Raw genomic sequence first — 22,982 nt, 5'->3', positions numbered from 1 at the left:
TCTTGGTGTCTTTCCTATATATGATTTTTTATTTAAAGCAATATCTTATGTTGTTCTCTTTTACTGTCCTCTTTTACTGTCCTCTTTTACTGTCCTGTGCATTTGTACATTTTATGTGGACCCCAGGATGAGTAGCTACTGCTAGTGCAGTAGCTAATGGGGATCCTATTAAACTAAACTAAACAGTTGTCGTGTCTTTGGCTATGCCGGATTAAGTGATATGACATGCTATTCTATAAAATCCTTTCTCTGTAATTAATATTACCTGATTGAGCTAATCATGTAAATGTAATTAACTACAAAGTTGGGACACCACGAAAGAGTGTTAATAGAGCTGTTATCTTCCGAATAAACTCTGAAAGACCTAGTAATATTTTACATCAATAGCAGTCAATATTAATCATCACCTTATTTCAGTCTCATCTGAAAGTTGTAAATTCTTGGTTATCTTCACGAACCCTGGCTAACAAGTTGAATCAGCAATACAAAATTGGGTTTAATTATTTATTTACTAAATACCTAACTAATCACACAGAATTACATATACACAGAATGCAAATTATGTCATACAGAAAACGTCCCTGGGGGACAGAACCTGTATGACGGCTGGTTACACAAAGAGAGGGGGTTGGGCTTGAATGAAAGAGCGGGAAGACTGAGGAACAAAGGGAGAAGCTAAGCTTTCGTAAATACATTATCTTATGCATTCTAAATTACCGCCCATTTGGAAAAGGAAAATGCAATAAATATTTACTCTGAGCTGCGCTTCAGTAGGTTGGTCGTAGATGCTGGCCGTGTTGGCCAACAGAGATCTTCCTGTCCTCGGAAGAATGTCTCTGGTGGTAAATTAGATACGTTGTAGTATCTTCGTTGTGTGTTAGACTGGATGCGTCGTCCGTCCTTTCCTAGCCCATGTTTACAGCTGCTGTTGCTAACTCAACGGTTAGGAGGTCTCACTTCTTTAGTTAATAAGAGTTCAAAGTTCATACCATTCACAACCAAAGCTCACGCTGAGGTTGGCTTAGTTCTGTAGTTGACATGATAGTCCTTTTTAACGTATGGACCGTCGTCCTATCGTCCTCAGAACCGGAGGTTACATTTTCATCAAGGGCTTATATAGTGGAGGGAGAGAAGGGTGTGTTTCATAGTTTATAACCCATGTCTCTTCACAGGGGCGGGCCACTGATTGAGCAGGGCTCTAACCTTATGAAAATCCAATTCTCTCATTTGGAAGCTAAAATTACATTTCATCTTTTCACAAATAGTTTCATTTAAATTGCATTTAAATTGAACAACAATTCCATGTGAATCTGATAACTATAATGTGTAGACTTTCCCAGATACAGTTTATGTCGTCCTGTCATCAGTCATAATGTCTCAGATGACAACCGAACAGACATCATATTCATTAAGTACCAACGCATATTTTCAACTGGTTCTATTACCGAAATATGGTTCCTTGTTTGATGTTCCCAGACTCTCTATGTTTAACAAAGGCAATTCAAGAGTTCTTCAGTAGAGTCAGAGAGAGAGGGAAGGGAGAAAGGTATTTATGGGGGGTCATAAACCTTACCCACAGGCCAACTTCATGACACAGTATACACTACACTGGTCAGGCCTTGTCTGGAATATGGTGGAGTGCTGTTAGTTGGATGCACTGCAGCGCAGGTGAGAGCAGGCTGCAGTGCACCTGGTGAAGGACATGCACACTATTGAACAGTGTTGGGGAAGCTACTCTGAAAATATAGTTTACCAAGCTACCAATTACTTCACGGCGGAAAGAAATTAACCTACACTACAGCTACCCCTACCAAAAATATAGTATTTTTTTAACTAAAGTTACTTTGAAAAAGTAGTTCACTACATCTAAACTACTTTGTGAAAAAAATATTATATGTAAATCTGAAAATGTCAGATGATAAATTGCAAGAACAGATCACTTTGGGGTCATATGTTAAACAGAATGTGTAATTTAGCCTATTAAACACAAAAACGTTTCAAGTATGATTTAGGCAGGTCTGATAATGAAAAAGAAAGGATATTATTGCCTACTTCACCCATATTTTATTTTTGCAAAACAGTAGTGTGTACACGGCAAAAAAGTAATTAACTACTGAAAACACTACCTAGATTTGAATTTACACTGAACAAATATATAAACGCAATATGGAACAATTTCAATGATTTTACTGTTACAGTTCATATAAGGAATCAAGTCAATTGAAATAAATTAATTAGACCCTAATCTATGGATTTCACATGACTGGGAATACAGATATGTATCTGTTGGTCACAGATACCTTTTTAAAAAATGGTAGTGGCGTGGATCAGAAAACCAATCAGTATCTGGTGTGACCACCATTTGCCTCATAGAGGCAACTCTATGTGACCACCATATAGTTGATCAGGCTGTTGATTGTGGCCTGTGGAATGTTGTCCCACTCCTTTTCAATGGCTGTGTGAAGTTGCTGAATATTGGTGGGAACTGGAACACGCTGTCGAACACGTTGATCCAGATCATCCCAAACATGCTCAATGAGTAACATGTCTGGTGAGTATACAGGCCATGGAAGAACTGGGACATGTTCAGCTTCCAGGAATTTTGTACAGATCCTAGTGAAATGGGGCCATGCATTATCTTGCAGAAACATGAGGTGACAGGGATCTCATCACGGAATCCCTGTGCATTCAAATTGCCATCGATAAAATGCAATTGTGTTCGTTGTCCATAGCTTATGCCTTCCCATTCCATAACCCCAAAGCCACCATGGGACACTCTGTTCCCAACATTGACATCAGCAAACTGGTCGCCCACATGACGCCATACACGCTGTCTGCCGTCTGCCCGGTACAGTTGAAACTGGGATTCATCTGTGAAGAGCACACTTCTCCAGCGTGCTAGTGACCATCAAAGGTCAGCATTTTCCCACTGAAGTCGGTTACGACGCCGAACTGCAGTCAGATCACGTCCAGACCCGGGTGACGAACACGCAGATGAGCTTTCCTTAGTCGGTTTCTGACAGTTTGTGCAGAAATTCTTTGGTTGTGCAAACCCACAGTTTCATAAGCTGTCCGGGTAGCTGGTATCAGACAATCCTGCAGGGGAAGAAGTCGGATGTGGAGGTCCTGGGCTGGCGTGGTTACATGTGGTCTGCGGTTGTGAGGCCGGTTGGACGTACTGCCAAATTCTCTAATACGACGTTAGAGGCAGCTTATGGTAGAGAAAATAACATTTAATTCTCTGGCAAAATTCCTGCAGCATTCGGCAACATTCCTAATTCTCTGGTGGACATTCCTGCAGTCAGCATGCCAGTTGCACGCTCTCACAAAACTTGAGACATTTGTCGCATTGTGTTGTGTGACAACACTGCACATTTTAGAGTGGCCTTTTATTGTCCCCAGCACAAGGTGCACCTGTGTAATTGTCATGCTGTTTAATCAGATTCTTGATATGCCACACCTGTCAGGTGGGTGGATGATCTTGGCAAAGGAGGAATACTCACTAACAGGGATTTAAACAAATTTGTGTAGAGAAATAAGCTTTTTGTGCATATGGAACATTTCTGAGATCTTTTATTTCAGCTCATGAAACATGGGACCAACACTGTTGCATTTATATTTTTGTTCAGTGTCGTTCAACTACCACCAAGCTAATTCAAAATGTTGTTAAATTATTACATGTAGTTCACTACTCCCCAACACTGCTCTTGACCACCCATTGGATGACCTGCTCCATCCAAAGAGAGGTAACTGCACCACCAAGCTCCTGAGAAACAGCCACAAACTACCCTGTATCACTGCCCATATGAACCGCTTGAGAACCCACATGAAAAAATCCTATAGTGTACCATGGTGAAATCCCTGAGTGTTCCTCTCCGGCAACTGAGTTAGGAAGGACGCCTGTATCTTCGTAGTGACTGGGTGTATTGATACACCATCCAAAGTCTAATTAATAACTTCACCATGCTCAAAGGGATATTCAATGTCTGCTTTTTTAGATATTTACCCATCTACCAATAGGTGCCCGTCTTTGTGAGGCACTGGAAAACCTCCCTGGTCTTTGTGGTTGAATCTGTGTTTGAAGTTCACTGCTCGATTGAGGGAACTTACAGATAATTGTATGTGTGGGGTACAGAGAAAATCATGTTAAAATCTATTATTACTACTGAACTTATTTAGGCATGCCAAAACAAAGTGGTTGAATACTTATTGACATTTCAGCTTTTCATTTTTCATTAATTTGTAAAAATTTGGAAAAACATAATTCCACTTTGACATTATGCTGTATTGTTGTTTGTCACTGGCCAACATATCTCACTTTAATCAATTTTAAATTCAGGCTAAAACAACAAAATGTGTAAAAAGTCAAGGGGTGTGAATACTTTTTGAAGGCACTGTAAATTGTAACGCTCTTGAGACGACAGATGCTGGGAGACGGGAAGCAAGTACAGGGTGAGGATTTAATAATAAATAGACATGAAACAAAGCAAAAACAGCATCTGGACAAGAGAAACAACAACACCAATGCAGACACGGGAATGAAACTGAGGAAGTGACAGATATAGGGGAGGCAATCAATGATGTGATTGAGTCCAGGTGAGTCCGATGAAGCGCTGGTAACGATGGTGACAGGTGTGCGTAATGATGAGCAGCCTGGCGACCTCGAGCGCCAGAGAGGGGGAGCGGGAGCAGACGTGACAGTAAATACTGTAGTAGTTAAAAAACTGCAATGTTTTTGCGGATTGCAGTGTTTTTGTCATTACTGCAGTATATACTAGAGTTTTTTTGTGGATAATACTGTAGTATTTACTACAATATTCTTCAGTAGACTACACATTTCTACAGTAAGTACTACACATGATCGAGGGATACTACCGTGTGTAGTATAGTATTCTACAGTTTACTACTGTAGTATTTTTTCATGTGAGTAAGGAGGAATGTAGTAAGTACAGTGGGGGAAAAAAGTATTTGATCCCCTGCTGATTTTGTACGTTTGCCCACTGATAAAGAAAGGATCAGTCTATAATTTTAATGGTAGGTTTATTTGAACAGTGAGAGACAGAATAACAACAAAAATATCCAGAAAAACGTATGTCAAAAATGTTATAAATTCATTTGCATTTTAATGAGGGAAATAAGTATTTGACCCCCTCTCAATCAGAAAGATTTCTGGCTCCCAGGTGTCTTTTATACAGGTAACGAGCTGAGATTAGATTAGGAGCACACTCTTAAAGGGAGTGCTCCTAACCGCAGCTTGTTACCTGTAAAAAAGACACCTGTCCACAGAAGCAATCAATCAATCAGATTCCAAACTCTCCACCATGGCCAAGAGCAAAGAGCTCTCCAAGGATGTCAGGGACAAAATTGTAGACCTACACAAGGCTGGAATGGGCTACAAGACCATCGCCAAGCAGCTTGGTGTGAAGGTGGCAACATTTGGTGCGATTATTCGCAAATGGAAGAAACACAAAAGAACTGTCAATATCCCTCGGCCTGTGGCTCCATGCAAGATCTCACCTTGTGGGGTTGCAATGATCATGAGAACGGTGAGGAGTCAGCCCAGAACTACACGGGAGGATCTTGTCAATGATCTCAAGGCAGCTGGGACCATAGTCACCAAGAAAACAATTGGTAACACACAACGCCGTGAAGGACTAAAATCCTGCAGCGCCTGCAAGGTCCACCTGCTCAAGAATACATATACATGCCCGTCTGTAGTTTGCCAATGAACATCTGAATGACTCAGAGGACAACTGGTGAAAGTGTTGTGGTCAGATGAGACCAAAATGGAGCTCTTTGGCCTCAACTCGCCGTGTTTGGAGGAGGAGGAATGCTGCCTATGACCCCAAGAACACCATCTCCACCGTCAAACATGGAGGTGGAAACATTATGCTTTGGGGGTGTTTTTCTGCTAAGGGGACAGGACAATTTCACCGCATGAAAGGGACGATGGACGGGGCCATGTACCGTCATATCTTGGGTGAGAACATCCTTCCCTCAGCCAGGGCATTGAAAATGGGTCGTGGATGGGTATTCCAGCATGACAATGGCCCAAAACACACGGCCAAGGCAACAAAGGAGTGGCTCAAGAAGAAGCACATTTAAGGTCCTGGAGTGGCCTAGCCAGTCTCCAGACCTTAATCCCGTAGAAAATCTGTGGAGGGAGCTGAAGGTTCGAGTTGCCAAACGTCAGCCTCGAAACCTTAATGACTTGGAGAAGATCTGCAAAGAGGAGTGGGACAAAGTCCATCCTGAGATTTGTGCAAACCTGATGGCCAACTACAAGAAACGTCTGACCTCTGTGATTGCCAACGAGAGTTTTGCCACCAAGTACTAAGTCATGTTTTGCAGAGGGGTCAAATACTTATTTCCCTCATTAAAATACAAATCATTTTATAACATTTTTGACATGTGTTTTTCTGGATATTTTTGTTGTTTTTCTGTCTCTCACTGTTCAAATAAACCTACCATTAAAATTATAGACTGATCATTTCTTTGTCAGTGGGCAAATGTACAAAATCAGCAGGGGATCAAATGCTTTTTCCCCACACTGTAGAACAATGAGAGGCGTCAGTGTCTTAAGACATTTGAAGTATAAAAAAATATATAAACTAATTATTTGATTTAAAAAAATGTTGGGGCCTTACTGCTATTAGCCCATACAAATGCATTGAATAACAGATAGTCCCCCCAAAATATCAAAAAGGGAGTTTGTTCTGAACTGTCTCTCCTATATCTGAGTGATATAAGAAAGATCAGGAAATTATATATATTATATATATATATATATATATATCTTTTTTTTTACATGTATTTAACCCCATATTTCTGGCATTAAACAGCCTCCATATATACAGTACCAGTCAAAGTTTGGACACACCTACTCATTCAAGGGTGTTTCTTTATTTTTACTATTTTATACATTGTAGAATAATAGTGAAGACATCAAAACAATGAAATAACACATGGAATCATGTAGTAACCAAAAAAGTATTTAACAAATATATTTTATATTTGAAATTCTTCAATGTAATCACTGTTTGCCTTGATGACGGCTTTGCACACTCTTGACATACCGACTTCAGACAAATCTCCTGACACTTGTGGAGGTCGTAGAGTGTTCTAAGGATGTTATTTAAATAACATATGCCTTCCGTTCTCTATCTTGTTAAATGTGTCCAGGTGTGTTGGGTGCGCCAACTAATTGGCCACACCTGATCTTAATGAGTGTTTGTTTCCTTTTGAAATGGGGTCTGTTTGAAGACTAAAATGAGCAGCTTTGCATGAGTTTGCAAAAAAGATGGCTTTCTATCTCTATCCTGGTGGCACAGTGGACTAATTCCATGGATAGAGAACAGAAGAGCATACTGTAGGTTTGAATCTCACTGATGCCCCAAAAAATACAACACATTTTTGTATGAGTAAATAAATTTCCATGTGTCCTATCTGTGCTTGGAGTTCAAAACAGTTAACCTAAGCTAGCAGTATTATTAAAAGTCTTATTGAAACATGTTGTCGTGTCTTTGGGGCACCATTAAACTGAAGACATGTTTATCAAATAACTCCCTGTAATTATTATTACGCGATTAAACTGATTAATCGTTTAACTGTAATTATCTAGGAGATCGGGGCATCAAGGAAAATATTCAGATTACAAAGTTATAATTTTCCTAATATAACTTTCCTATATTATAACATTATATATTATATTATAGTATCTGACCGATTATCTTCTGGTTTAAATGGTGTATTCTTTATCTCTTCCAGTCTCATTCCAAATGTCGTAAATTGTTGTTATCTGCACGAACCCAGTCTTCACTAAGTCATCCATACATCAATTGTCTTAAAATCATTTATTTACTAAACTAAGTAATTCACAGAAAGCATACAAAACAGTTGGTATCGTTACAAAGAAATGGTGGAGGAATGTGCCCTAGTGGGCTAAACCGGCATGGCGGCTTGTTAAACAAAAGAGTAGTGGGGGGTCAGCGGAGAAGGCACAACAGAGATGATAAATATTAACAATTGATATGCTAATCCTTTGCACATGAACACTCACTCATTCGGGAACAATTGCAATCAATATATATTTACGCTCAGTGTGTCGTCGGGATCCTTGTTGGAGAGGTTGTTCTGTTGGAGAGTTCCCTCTCTCTCTCTCTCTCTCTCTCTCTCTCTCTCTCTCTCTCTCTCTCTCTCTTTCTTTCTCTCCGTCTCTCTCTCTCTTGGTTAGATGGATCTTTCAAAGCGACATTCATTAATGTCGTTATAGAATGGATGTTTCGTCAGTCTTCTCGTTCAATGATACCGAATTTCTAGCTGCAGACTAGCAATTAATATCAAAGACTTGTTATTATTCTGTCGGTATCGATAGTCTAAAAGTTTAACCACGTGGTATGGTTAAACTTCAGTAGAGGGATGCATGGTCAAACCTTGGCTCTCTCTTCTGAGGTAAGCTGGTCTAAAGAAAGTAATTCTGGGTGGGGGTTTTATACTGAACATAGAAAAGCTGTCACATGACGCCTTGTCCTGTCTGTGTCCCTGGGGGCGTGCCGAGGACTGAGTTAAACTTTGTACAGAAATACAATTCTCTCCCATTAACATCAGTACATAGCATCTCAACATATTCCAAATAGCTTTAATCTTATTAAATAATTTTATACAACCATTAGATTTAAGTCTCATTGCTGAGGCTAGTATATAAACCTTAGTATGGCAATATGGAAATACTGTCTCTATGAGTTTCATAAAATTGTACCAAGCGGACCAGTTCGTAGCTGGATTCTTCACCGATCTTTTATACCTTCTCCAGAACATAAATGTTGTTCGGTTCTCCAATTCTGTGAGGTGGAAGAATCCTTTGTTCTCTCCATGAAAACACTCTGTCTCAAAACTGTGGCCTGTTAGGCAGGACATTCCCTTTGGAATTTACGACCGCCTTCACACAGCCTTGTGTCAGAAGTATAGAGGTCGGGGGATGGTGCATAGAAAACCCAGAGGGCAACGTCATGACAATGTTCTCAGAATGTTATTTAATTACCTTTCAAATAACCTATAATTTCCGTTCTCAGAACGTTAATAGAACCTTCAAGAAAATATTCAGGGTAAAAAATTCACGTTCAAAGGAACAGGTCGAAATTTTCACTTCTGTTTTCAGAACATTTACAAAACATTCAGTTTTACGGGTCAGGAAACTTATGGCTTTGTTCCCAGAACCAATGGGAAACCAAAAACGTATGTTCCCACAACTTCCATGGAACCATATGTGCTAACTGGGTGAAGAGCAGGGAGAGAGGGAGGTGGGAGCAGCGAGAGAGGGGAAGAGAGCAAGGGAAGGGGAGCAGCGATAGGGGGAGAGGGAGGGAGCAACACGGTGAGTGAGTAAGAGAGGCAGTTTATTTTTTTATGTGCATGTTTTGGATGGGTTTTTGTCTTCCCTGGTCTCTTGGTGAGTGAGTGTGATGATACTCAGGATGCCTGTGATGCTTAGTGATTCTCTGTAGCAGAGCCATGGCGAGTAGCGCCCACAGCTCTGTCCACCACACTGTCTGCACTTCCTTCCACAGACGAACAAGCAGCAGGACTATTAGTGAGGAGAAAAAAAAACTGCAACAAGAAACCAAATCAATGCAAGAGGAGGGAGATTTGACTTTCACTTAAAGCTGTTCTGGCTGTTCTATTCCTCCGTCCATCCCTCTCTTCTTAATCTTTTCATTTCCGTAGAGGGGGGTCGGAGTAGTTTCACAGAACTGCGGAACAGCAGGGGAGGAAGAGAGACTTAGAGCCTCGAGAGAGAGGGAGAGGAAGAGAGACAGACAGCTTCAGAGACAGACAGCTTCACCTGAATTTCCCCCTGTTCTGCTCCCTTGTTGTGGTTCAGAGATAGGAAGAATGGAGGATCCGAGAGCGAGGGAGTGGCAGCTACAATAATTACACAGGGAAAGTGTATGTGAGTGAGAGAAAGAGGCAGAGGAAGAGAGAAGGAGAGCGGGAGCAGAGCTGCAGTAGCATCCTACAGCAGACGGCTGAGGACTGCCTCCCTGTGTGTGTGTGTGTGTGTGTGTGTGTGTGTGTGTGTGTGTGTGTGTGTGTGTGTGTGTGTGTGTGTGTGCGGCATGTCTGTGTGACTGCACTGCACTGCACTGCTGAAGAAGAGGAGGAGGAGGCAGTGTGAGCATGCTCTCTCAGACACAGCAGGGCCATACAAGGGAACACACACCGGCACCATCAGCATCAGTGTCTGTTCGTGGCAGGCAGGACCTCCAGTGCTGCATCCACCCAGCATCTCAGCCCCAACCCCAGGACCTCGCAAGGCCTCTACCACCTTCATCTCCACAATACAGTTGGCTCAACCAGGCTGAAACATGGCACAAGCTGCCAAACATCTCCGCAAGAACAAGGATTTAGAAGCCCATCTTGAGGCAGAGCGCAAGGAGAAGGAGGAGGAAAAGGCCAAGAAGAGGAACCGCTCGCGAGATAAAAAGCGCAAGGTAAAGGGTCTGCTTACAGGGGTTCGTAGGGGGTGGGGAGAGGGAGCAGTGGAGATGGGGGCAGGAGGGAGAAAAACGCCCCCCCCCCCCTTCTTTCTCTGTAATGCTAAGCTCTGGTTAGTGGTGCTGGGGCACACACACTGATGCGTGTTTCTACAGTGTGTGCAAAGTGGCACTGACACACATGTACTGTGCATACAGAAATGGGGAAACTGTAAGCACACTGCACACTCTCTTTCTCCTCTTCCTGATTTACTGACTCCTCTGGCAGAGCTGTCCTATGGGTCTGTGTGGTACTCTACCTCTTTCTCTCTCCCTTTATCTTCCTGTCTCTTTCTCTCCCTGTCTCTCCTCTCTTTGTCTTCACACTGCGGCGTATTGTGTCAATGAGCAACATTTCCCTGAGAGAGGACATGTTTTTGTGCCACTCTCTCTCATCATCCTCTTTCTTCTACCTCTCATTTAAGAACTATTGTAATGACTGCTGACTTAGGAGTAATAATTACCTGCAGGCTTTTCTCATACTGGGACCTGTGCACTGCACTGCCAGCGCTGGTGGCTGTTGTCACACTAGTTGCACTTGCCACAAACATTACATGCTGCTTCATCAATCACTGGCTGTTGTGTTGTGGGTTACAGATGGACCTGTATCAGTGCAATCTGTGATTATGACCGGGATAGCTGGGAAATCCCTACTTGGCTCTTTTACTTCACATTTCACTTAGTTTCATGAATTAAAATGCTTATCAAAGCCATCGATGAGCATTGTTTAGCATATGATAAGACATTCCTTTGTGTCTGTCTGTCTGTATACCGCTGGGCTGGTGTCCAGCTGCATGTATCTGCCTGTAGGACTGTTCGGCTGTAAACTGATCTGATGCCGGTGCAGTAGAGACAGAGTTATGGACAGACAGACTGACTGTCGGCTACTAGTGATCCTCACCCTTACAGGATGCACCCACAGAGGGATATGGACGGAGGGGGGAGAACGGATGCTGGGGTAGGGGTGGGGTTGTCTTGCATAGTTTGTGTATGGCTGCAGATGTATTGGAGGTAGAAAAACAGTTGGGTAGAAACGAAAGTCACGAGAGCTGTTTCACTGCTACAAACAGAGAGTTTCTAGCCACCCAGCTAGCACTTAACGTTCTGAGAACCATATATTTCTTAGAGATTGGTGAGAGCGTAGTTGTCCTATGGTTATTTTGTATACAACCTTTCCACAACTTTCTGGGAATTGTGCAGGAGAGTTGCTTGGTTTTGGAACATTCCCAGCACATTTTAAGGAACATGCCAAAAAACTGCATGGTTCCTAAAAGTTCAATCATGACTACATTTAATTTCAATTTTGGTAATGTTCTAGGAACGTTCTCCAACTGGTTTGACATTGCGAATGTCCTCAAACAATACAGAGAACGTTAAGAAACAATTTTCTTCTGTGGGAATGTTATTTAAAAACACATACATTCAGATCTCAGCATCAACAAAACTCCCTCTATCCTCTATCTTGCTAAGTGTGTTGGCTGTGTCCACTAATTGGCCAACCTGATCTTAATGCTTGTTTCCTTTGAAATGGGGTCTGTTTGAATAGACTGCAAAGTTAACAGCTTTGTATGAGTAAAAAAACCTGGCATGCTAGCTCCATCCTGGTGACACAGTGGATTAATTCTGTGGATAGAGAAGAAGATTATAGGTTTGAATCTCACTGATGCCGTGTCACAATAAAAAATACATGTCTTTGCATTTTTAATGCCCAAGGAAATGAATTTCCATGTGTCCTACATGTGCTTGCAGTTCAAAAAAGTTAATCCAAAACAAGCTAGCACTGTTATTAAAAGTCTTATTGAAACGTTCTGTGAAAGTTTTAAGGAAGTTATTCAAAAACCTCCAAATAATCTCTGATTTCCGTTCTCAAAGCTTTAATTAATGCCTCCCAGGAAAACTTTCAAGGAACCAGAGTAAAACATTCTCAGAACCTCCCTGCAACCCCCAATAAAACATTTTGCACAATAGAGGGGTTGTAGTTGATGTACGACGACGCCTGGCGGCCATGTTGGAAGACCACTGCATTCATTCTTCTGACAACAACAGCCGAGCGGCTACCCAAAACTGCATGACAGTGCCTAACTACAGTAGTTGATTCATCACCACGTCATTTTCTGTAGAGTATTTGGCTGCTCTATTAAGGCAGGAAAGACAACGGTAAAAAAATATGTTTACAGATTCCCCATAATCATGAAACTCCATTGGTGACGCCAAGGTAAAACTCAAGAACAGTCAGAAAAGCAAAGAAACCTTTTTGCCCATCAAGCTGTCAGTATATTTTTTTATGAACCTTTTATTCAACTAGGCAAAGAACAAATTCTTATTTACTATGACAGCATACCCTGGCAGATGCTGGGCCAATTGTGCACCACCCTATGGGACTCCCAATCACAGCCAGATGTGATAGAGCCTGGATTTGAACCAGGGACTGTAGTAAGGCCTCTTGCACTGAGATGCAGTGCCTTAGACCGCTCCGCCACTTGGGTGCCCCTTTGCACAGGAAAAATGTGGCCTTTGATAAACATTTCATGCAATTATACTGCACTTTATGTGACTGGAGAAATTAGCAGAATCTTTTTTAATATGATGGTACCCTAGGCCTACTCTACTCTACTGACACTGACAACATATCAATAAAAACCACCTTGTCTTGAATGAAACCATGTAATCTAGGGCTATGAAAAAGGGGTCCTGGCTAAAAGAGATCCAGCCTTTAGTCAAATTGTCAAAAGTAATTTTTGTGCAATTTAGCTAACCCTAACCCTTTTCCTAACTTTAACCTAATTATCCTAACCTGCTACCTAAATTCTCCTAATCTGCTACGAAATGTCAAATCTGACGTCAATTTGACAAAAGCCGGATCCCTTCTAGCCATGACCATGAAAAGGGGAGACGCAAATTGTACAATATGACGTCCATATAGCCTGGAGGACATTATTGTCCAAAAAAACTCCAGTGGTTATCATATATACATATGATATATTCATATGATAACCCAATGACAATTTGTTGAGAACTTTATTAATAGGAGGAGGAAAAATGTATGGACATTACAAAATAGGACAAAGGCCTCAGTGGGCTATAGGACAACCTGCTGTGTTGATTATTGGTTGTTCAAGACCAACAATAGATTGAATCTTTATATGACACTAAAACCACCTGAATGAATTAAACACAACCAAACAATTAAGAGCCCTGATGGTATAGGTGACCTGAAGAAGGGATACTCTAGCATCAGGTGTACTACTGTAGGTTCAACCAGCTGACCTCTATCTAGACATCCATGTTGACTGGATTCCCACTGTGAAGATGAGCAATGCTGCAGCAGCATCAGTTTCTAATTCTACAATTTCTTTCCTTTTCCAGATATGAAAGGAGACATCTCTCAATTATACGAGATGTTTTATGCTGTGCTTTGGGCTATCTGAACGATTCTGTTGTGCCATTTGAGTAAAGCACCTTCACCTTGTCGTCATAACAAAAGTGCCCCCTTAAACTGTATGAATATATAAAATGTAATTTGGAATGTGTAAAAGACTATTGTTTATAATATTGTCAACATATTGTACTTTAATAGTAGGCTATATTGTTGTATGGGGGAAATGAAAAGTATTGTGTCATCTTTGCTTTGCCTAGCCCCATTTGAATAAAAAGTATTTCTTATCGCCAAACTAGTTTATTTCTTTACAATTTAAACACATTTAGCATAGACAATGCAATTGTTGTGGTAGTCTAAGGCAAACCATCTTCAGTATCACAGTGGCACCTCCAAGTGCCACTCAGACCGTCTGGGAGAAAAGTATCTGTCATTTAACTTGGTAGAAGTAGTTGCGTATGTTTTTAGACAAGGATCCCATCTCCTGGTTCATACATTTCCCCACCTCAAATCAAATCACATTTTATTGGTCACATACACATGGTTAGCAGATGTTAATGCGAGTGTAGCGAAATGCTTGTGCTTCTAGTTCCGACCGTGCAGTTATATCTAACAAGTAATCTAACAATTTCACAACAGCTACCTTATATACACAAGTGTAAAGGAATGAATAAGAATATGTACATATAAATATATGAATGAGCGATGGCCGTGCGGCATAGGCAAGATGCAGTAGATGGTATAGAGTACAGTATATACATATGAGATGAGTAATGTAGGGTATGTAAACATTAAAGTGACTAGTGATACATTTATTACATCCAATTTTTCAGCTGTTCCTAGGCTGTCATTGAAAATGAAAATTTGTTCTCAACTGACTTGCCTAGTTAAATAAAGATTAAAAAAAATTGTTAGTGATGGCTGTTTAACAGTCTGATGGCCTTGAGATAGAAGCTGTTTTTAAGTCTCTCGTTCCCAGCTTTGATGCACTTGTATTGACCTCGCCTTCTGGATGATAGTGGGGTGAACAGGCAGTGGCTCGGGTGGTTGTTGTCCTTGATGATCTTTTTGGCCTTCCTGTGACATCGGGTGGTGTAGGTGTCCTGGAGGGCAGGTAGTTTGCCCCCGGTGATGCGTTGTGCAGACCTCACTACCCCCTGGAGAGCCTTACGGTTATGGGCGGAGCAGCTGCCGTACCAGACGGTGATACAACATGACAGGATGCTCTCGATTGTGCATCTGTAAAAGTTTGTGAGTGTTTTAGGTGACAAGCCAAATTTCTTCAGCCTCCTGAGGTTGAAGAGGTGCTGTTGAACCTTCTTCACCACGTTGTCTGTGTGGGTGGACCATTTCAGTTTGTCCGTGATGTGTACGCCGAGGAACTTAAACTTTCCACCTTCTCCACTACTATCCTGTCGATGTGGATTGGGGGTTGCTCCCTCTGCTGTTTCCTGAAGTCCACGATCATCTTTTTTGTTTTGTTGACATTGAGTGTGAGGTTATTTTCCTGAAACCACACTCCGAGGGCCCTCACCTCCTCCCTGTAGGCCGTCTCATCGTTGTTGGTAATCAAGCCTACCACTGTAGTGTCGTCTGCAAACTTGATGATTGAGTTGGAGGCGTGCATGGCCACGCAGTCATGGGTGAACAGGGAGTACAGGAGAGAGCTGAGAACGCACCCTTGTGGGGCCCCAGAGTTGAGGATCAGCGGCGTGGAGACATTGTTTCCTACCTTCACCACCTGGGGGTGGCCCGTCAGAAAGTCCAGGATCCAGTTGCACAGGGCAGGGTCTCGAGCTTAATGACGAGTTTGGAGGGTATTATGGTGTTAAATGCTAAGCTGTAATCGATGGACAGCATTCTTACATCGGTATGGTACCTAAATTGCCATGTCAGCACAAGGCATGTACAAAATCTAGTTTAATGATTAGCCTCATATATATTGTCTACTGGTATAATTTTTAAATTGAGAACACATAGCTGAAGAATATGTAAACAGTGTGAGTTAAGCTATTCTCTGCTTCAGATATACAATATCAAGGGGTGCATTGCAAATGCCCATAAGGCTACTGCCATCATACTGTAGGCCAATGGTTCCCAACTCCGATCCTCGAGTGCCCCAACAGTACAGTTTTATTGTAGCCGCGGACAAACACACCTGATTCAACTTGTCAACTAATCATCAGGCCCTCAATGAGTTTAATCAAGTATGTTTGTCTGGGGCTACAACAAAAGTATGCTGTTGGGGGTACATTTACATTTTAGTCATTTAGCAGACACTCTTATCCAGAGCGACTTACAGTAGTGAATGCATACATTTCATACATTTTTTTATAAAAATAAAAAAAATTGTACTGGCCCCCCGTGGGAATCGAACCCACAACCCTGGCGTTGCACACACCATGCTGGCGCTGCAAACACCATGCTCTATCAACTGAGCCACAGGGAACACAGAGTACTGAAGGACTGGAGTTGGGAACCACTGCTGTAGGCCTATGGCTGCATTGGTGTTGCATGCTATTATCAGATGCAAAATGGGTTCACATGGCTGAAATCCTGAAAAATATAGTGGCAATCAAATAAAACTAATTGGAGAGCTTATGACTGAACAATAAGGTACTTTTCATTTTATAATACAACACAGAAACACAGACAAATTAGACAGATTCCCTTTCCCTCTTTATTGCAGGATTGTGATATGTGATTCATCAACATCAACACTAGTAAATCTTGAATAATAGTTAAGTTAACAAAACAGGTTAAAACACAACTTCAAAGAATCAACACTTTCATATTATTTCAAAGTGTCCAACCTCAGCAGAGGTGTCCAACCTCACTCCACTGATCTACTGGGGGAGCAGACTTCTGTTCCAGACCAGCAATGGCACACTTGATTATTAACTAATTAGGTTTGATACATTGAATCAGGTTTAGACATTGTGTGACTTTTAAACTGTATTTTTGTTCACAGAATTTGCTAACATATACTGTGATCCATGGTATACAAGGATGTACCTTTATTCTCTTGGGACATTCATTGGGAACTCTTCATCTGCAGACAGGGTTTGACGGCTCTCTATCTGAGGACAGAAAACATCACAAAGAAACAGGCTGCATTATACTCAAGTTAGATAGCCCTGAATATTATGTTGCTATATCGCTCTGTCCTCAGTTTTTCTCACTAGGGACTGGAATTTGAGAATAGTTTCATAATGTCCTCCCACAAAGTTACCTGCCCTATCAAGAGTAACCTACTCTCCCTTCTCTGACAGCTGGAAGTGCTAGCTAATCCTTTCACCCTCTTCCATGGCTGTTAGCTAGCTAACTTACCCTACTTTACCTAGCTATAAATGTATTTGGAGTTACAACAATAAATACATCAAGCTAACTAACTAGCTAATTTGAAGTTAGCGAGCGGGGGATTTTTGATTTACGTAGATAGCTAGCTATACAGTATGTAAAGTTAGCTAACTAGCGAACATTACAGTGCTTCGGAAAGTATTCAGACCCTTTCACTTTCCCCACATTTTGCAACATTATAGCCTTATTCTAAAATGGATTACATTTTTTATCTTGTCAATCTACACAAAATACCCCTTAATGACAAAGCAAAACAGGTTTTTAGTCATTTTTGCAAATTTAAATATCACATTTACATAAGTATTCAGACCCTTTACTCAGTACTTTGTTGAAGCACCTTTGGCAGCGATTACAGTCTTGAGTCTGCTTGGGTATGAAGTCTCGAGACTGTACACACCCGCTACACCCGCCATAACATCTGCTAAATATGTGTCTGTGACCAATAACATTTGATTTGATGACGCTACAAGCTTGGCATACCTGTACTTGGGGAGTTTCTCCCATTCTTCTCTGCAGATGCTCTTAAGCTCTGTCAGGTTGGATAGGGAGTGTGTCACGCCTGCTCCCGCTCTTCCTCCCTCTGGCGCTCGAGGGCGCCAGACTCCCCAACTTTACGCACTCAAGCCACCTTCAGTACGCACACCTGCCTTTTCCCGTCACGCGCATCAGCGCTCATTGGGCTCACGTGGATTCAATTACTTCTGTAATTTCCTTCTCTATGTCTGTTTCCTAGCTCTGTTCCCTGCTTCAGGATTGTTTGTCATATGTCCTTGTTTTACCCTTGTGCTGACACTGTTCTTGTCGTGTTCCATGTCCGTTCCGGAATAAATGTTTGACTTCCCGTACCTGCTTCTCCTGTCCGGCGTCAGTCCTTACAGAGCGTTGCTGCACAGCTATTTTCAGGTCTCTCGAGGACATTCAGAGACTTGTCCCAAAGCCACTCCTGTGTTGTCTTGGCTGTGTGCTTAGGGTCGTTGTCCTGTTGGAAGGTGAACCTTCGCCCTAGTCTGAGGTCCTGAGCGCTCTGGAGCAGGTTTTTTATCAAGGATCTCTCTGTACTTTGCTCCGTTCATCTTTCCCTCGATCCTGACTAGTCTCCCAGTCCCTGCCACAGAAAAACACCCTCACATCATCATACGGTCACCACCATGCTTCACTGTAGAGATGGTATTGGCCAGATGATGAGCATTGCCAGATTTCCTCCAGACGTGACGCTTGACATTCAGGCCAAAGCCTTCAATCTTGGTTTCGTCAGACCAGAGAATCTTGTTTCTAATGGTCTGAGAGTCCTTTAGGTGCCTTTAGGCAAATTCCAAGTGGGCTGTCATGTGCCTTGTACTGAGGAGTGCCTTCCGTCTGGCCACTCTACCATAAAGGCCTGATTGGTGGAGTGATGCAGAGATGGTTGTCCTTCCGGAAGGTTCTCCCATCTCCACAGAGGAACTCTGGAGCTCTGTCAGAGTGACCATCGGGTTCTTGGTCACCTCCCTGACCAAGGCCCTTCTCCCCCGATTGCTCAGTTTTTCGGCCAGCACTAGGAAGGTTCTTGGTTGTTCCAAACTTCTTCCATTTAGAATGATGGAGGCCACTGCGTTCTTGGGGACCTTCAATGCTGCAGAAATGTTTTGGTACCCTTCCCCAGATCTGTGCCTCGACACAATTCTGTCTCAAAGCTCTACGGACAATTGCTTCAACCACATGGCTTGGTTTTTGCTCTGACATGCACTGTCAGCTGTGGGACCTTGTATTTACAGGTGTGTCCCTTTCCAAATCATGTCCAATCAATTGAATTTACCACAGGTGGACTCCAATGAAGTTGTAGAAACATCTCAAGGATGTTCAATGGAAACAGGATGTACCTGAGCTGAATTTCGAGTCTCCTAGCGAATGGTCTGAATACTTATGTAAAGTTTTTATTTTAATACATTTGCAAACATTTCTAAAAACCTGTTTTTGCTTTGTCATTATTGGGTATTGTGTGTACATTGTAGATTGATAAGGAAAACAATGAATTTAATTCATTTTAGAATAACGTGAGTTAGCCTGCACACCAAGTTTGCGGAGCAAGCTAGCATCGTTTTTGGTCACTTCCAACATACTGTATATTTTCTTACTTTAACAGGTTCTTCCACTGCCTCTGTTTTCTGGGTCCTTAGAAAAACTAAATAATGGGCAATTTTCCCGAAGTTTCCGGTGGTAGCAAAATGCAGCCAGCCATGTGGATGGTTGGAGGACTTTCAACAGACTGAGTTTGGTCTTCCAACATGGACCTTGGTGTGGTTGCGAGGTGATTTGTGACGCAACTGCAAGCACGCTATATGCAAACATTTTCACTTCTGTTCTCAGAAACCCGGTATGGCTTCATTCCCACAAAAAATGTGAAACCAAAAACCTACATTCCCACAACTTTCAATGGACCAAATGTGCTAGCTGGGAAACCTATTTGGTAGATACAGTATGTACAGTATGTGCTATGGGTGTATTAGTTGTTTAGATATGGACAAGTGACTCATGGACCTGAGAACCAATGGGCCCTCAAGGGCCCCCACCACTCAATTCAGCATTTAATCTTTGTTTTTTGTTGTCTTCTGAAAATAGCAGGTGGAAATGCCCCATCTTTTATCACGTTTATCTTTTATTAGGCTGTTATTACTGATTTCGTCCCACATGGCTGTTGAGCCCACATTACATTTTTTTGTTGTTGTGTGTGTGTGTGTGTGTGTGTGTGTGTGTGTGTGTGTGTGTGTGTGTGTGTGTGTGTGTGTGTGTGTGTGTGTGTGTGGTGGGCAGTATGGGAGTCCATGGAGTGGAGGGAGAGACCAGCGAAGGGGGGAGAGACAGTCATTCTGGCCATGCAGCCCAACTTTGATTGAAAGTGTATTGTTACAGAGTATCCCATGTCAGTTATGTAAACAGCAGCCACCCAGCCTACTAAAGTCTGTTAAATAAGTGTTGTGACTACCCCAGCCTTTCCCTCCCCTCCCTAACCTCCTCTCTCCAGCTTAGAGGCTATCTTGGTTCCTGGAGCAGATGTTATCACAGGGGGAACTTTCTCTCTCTCTTCCTGCATTTTCAATTTTTTTCTAGATATCCCAGTGAAGTACAGTCATAATGTTATGTCTGGGGTGTCCCGTTGCTGTAGCAGTGGGCCTGAGGTTCTGAGGTTGTGTTTGTGGTGCAGACTGATTTTTTCGGGGAACATTTAAACGTGATGAAAAACCCACACCCAGGAAACACTAGTCTCAGAGCAGGGTGACACACAGGCCAGTGCTGGGTTATACAGAGGCTATGGTTGAATTGTCTTCCCCATTTATGCTTTTTTTCACTGAATATTTTCCCTGAAGGCTTCTTATCTCAGGCACTATGGCTCGCTCACTGATAGATTTATTTATCTCTGTTCTCACCAATGCTTCCGTGGAGATATAATGGTATTCACTATTTGACTTGGTTTTTTCCTCATGTTTGCCACTTGACACCTGTTTTAATGCAGCTGTTTCATCAGCTGTCTGTGGTATCTATCTGCTATCTGGAGTGTCCCTATTCCCTATCCTCACAGTGTCACAGTACTGTAGCAAGGTCATCCCTTCCTGGTAACAGACACACTTCTCTCACTTTACTGATAGAGCTGCACCGGACACATGCACACAGACACACACTCAAACACACACATAAACACCCGTGTGCAATATCCCTTCTTTTTTATATTTTTTTACAGTAAAAGGTTGCTTATTTGTAAGCCGTCATTGTAAATAAGAATTTGTTCTTAACTGACTTGCCTAGTTAAATAAAGGTAAAAAATAAAATGGTGTAAATCTGAGGTCAATACTTTACCTTGCTCAGATTTCAGGGATAGTTAAACAAAATTACATATTGGTTTCCTTACCCTGTAAGCAGTCTATGGACAAGGTATGACAGTAATCTATGCTTTGACATAGTTCCCCCGTCACTGTTTCCAAATGCTAATGTTTTAGAATTTGAGGCACAAATCCCATTCAAGTCATGGTACTGATCTAAGTGACTTTGTTGAGCTTCATTATCAATTTTAGATACTTTCAGATGATTTGGACACGATGCACAAAAAATGCTAATATTGGTACCGTGACTTGAATGGGATTTGTGCCACAAATGATCAAATGTTTCCATTTGGAAACACTGCCAGGGAAATAAGAAAAAAGCTTGGATGGATGTCATGTTTTAGCCATAGAATGCTTACAGGGTAAGGAAATCAATGTGTCATTTAGTAATTTTTGTGAACTATCCCTTGTTAAGGCCTACTGTCCTCAGAACAGTAACAACATATGACACAGAACCTTGGATACTTCCTCATGTCTCTTACTCATTATTTTATATTTTATCCTGTGATATGAATATTAAGATGGCAGAGCACATTTGTGAGAATAAGTAAAACTGGTATTTAAGATATTTCAAATGTCTAGTTCTCCTCTGGTAATACAGTAAAATATTTCAGTTTGACAGTTTCCCTTAACGGCCATTCAGGGATTGATTTGCACCAAATGCCAATTCTTAGTACAATCAGGATTATTTAATATCCCCCAGGGTATTCTAAAATAGGTCTACACATGGTTGTCAATATCGGGTGTATGAGAGGCAAAGTCAGGTGCAGGAAAGAAGCGAAATGTAACCAAGCGCACTTTATTATAGTTCCACAATACGAGAGCACTACATAAAAGAAAATGCGCTCAAAACCACGAAACATAACCAAAGTAAAGCGCGTAAATCAAACACCACGAAAAACGTGAAACAGTTACACACAAAACATGATGGGAAACAGAGGGTTAAATACAAGTAGATTGATTGGGGAAATGATAACCAGGTGTGTATGGAAACAAGACAAGAAAAATGGATAATAGAAAAATGGAGCGGCGATGGCTAGGAAGCCGGTGACGTCGATTGCCGAACGCCACCCGAACAAGGAGAGGAGCCGACTTTGGCAGAAGTCGTGACAGTACACCCCCCTTGACGCGCGGCTCCAGCGGCGACACCGGCCTCGAGGACGACCCGGAGGACGAGGCGCAGGGCGATCCGGCCTACGACAGTGAAACTCCCGCAGCAGTGCAGGATCCAAAACATCTGCAACCGGTACCCAGCACCTCTCCTCCGGCCAGTACCCCTCCCACTCTACGAGGTACTGAAGGCCCCCCACCTGACGCCTCGAATCCAGGATGCAACGAACGATATACGCCGGGGCCCCCTCGATGTCCAAAGGGGGCGGAGGGACCTCCCGCACCTCAGATTCCTGGAGCAGACCAGCCACCACCGGCCTGAGGAGAGACACATGGAACGAGGGGTTAATACGATAATCAGAGGGAAGCTGTAATCTATAACATACCTCGTTCACCCTCCTCAGGACTTTAAATGGCCCCACAAACCGCGGACCCAGCTTCCGGCAAGGCAGGCGGAGGGGCAGGTTATGGGTCGAGAGCCAGACCCGGTCCCCCGGTGCGAACACCAGGGTCTCACTGCGGTGACGGTCCGCGCTGGCTTTCTGGCGACGCGTGGCTCGCTGCAGATGGACATGGACAGCCTCCCATGTCTCCTCCACGCGCCTAAATCAGTCGTCCACCGCAGGAGTCTTGGTCTGACCCTGATGCCACGGTGCCAGAACCGGCTGGAAAGGGGAGAGGTTAGTGGAGGAGTGACAAAGCGAGTTCTGTGCCATCTCGGCCCAGGGCACAAACACTGCCCACTCCCCC

The 22,982-nt window shown here is 42.5% G+C and overlaps 1 protein-coding gene across 10 annotated transcripts in view; it reads left to right on the top strand.

Moving 5' to 3' along the window:
* Positions 1–10,186: 10,186 nt before the first annotated feature.
* Positions 10,187–22,982, top strand: part of LOC106585259 (ankyrin-1) — a 181,212-nt gene continuing 168,416 nt past the window's right edge. For 3 of the 10 annotated variants that reach the window (XM_014171276.3, XM_014171275.3, XM_014171272.3), the window contains exon 1: positions 10,190–10,490. In XM_014171276.3, coding sequence (XP_014026751.1) covers positions 10,365–10,490 — 126 coding nt within the window. In that variant the 5' untranslated portion in view covers positions 10,190–10,364. Of the gene's footprint in view, positions 10,491–22,982 lie in introns of all 10 variants that reach the window. The other 7 variants (XM_082968547.1, XM_082968545.1, XM_014171281.3 and 4 more) reach the window with 7 other exon arrangements.

Source organism: Salmo salar, chromosome 24, assembly GCF_965601325.2.
Source record: "Salmo salar chromosome 24, fSalSal1, whole genome shotgun sequence".
NCBI lineage: Eukaryota > Metazoa > Chordata > Actinopteri > Salmoniformes > Salmonidae > Salmo > Salmo salar.
This window is presented reverse-complemented; position numbering and strand designations above follow the sequence as displayed.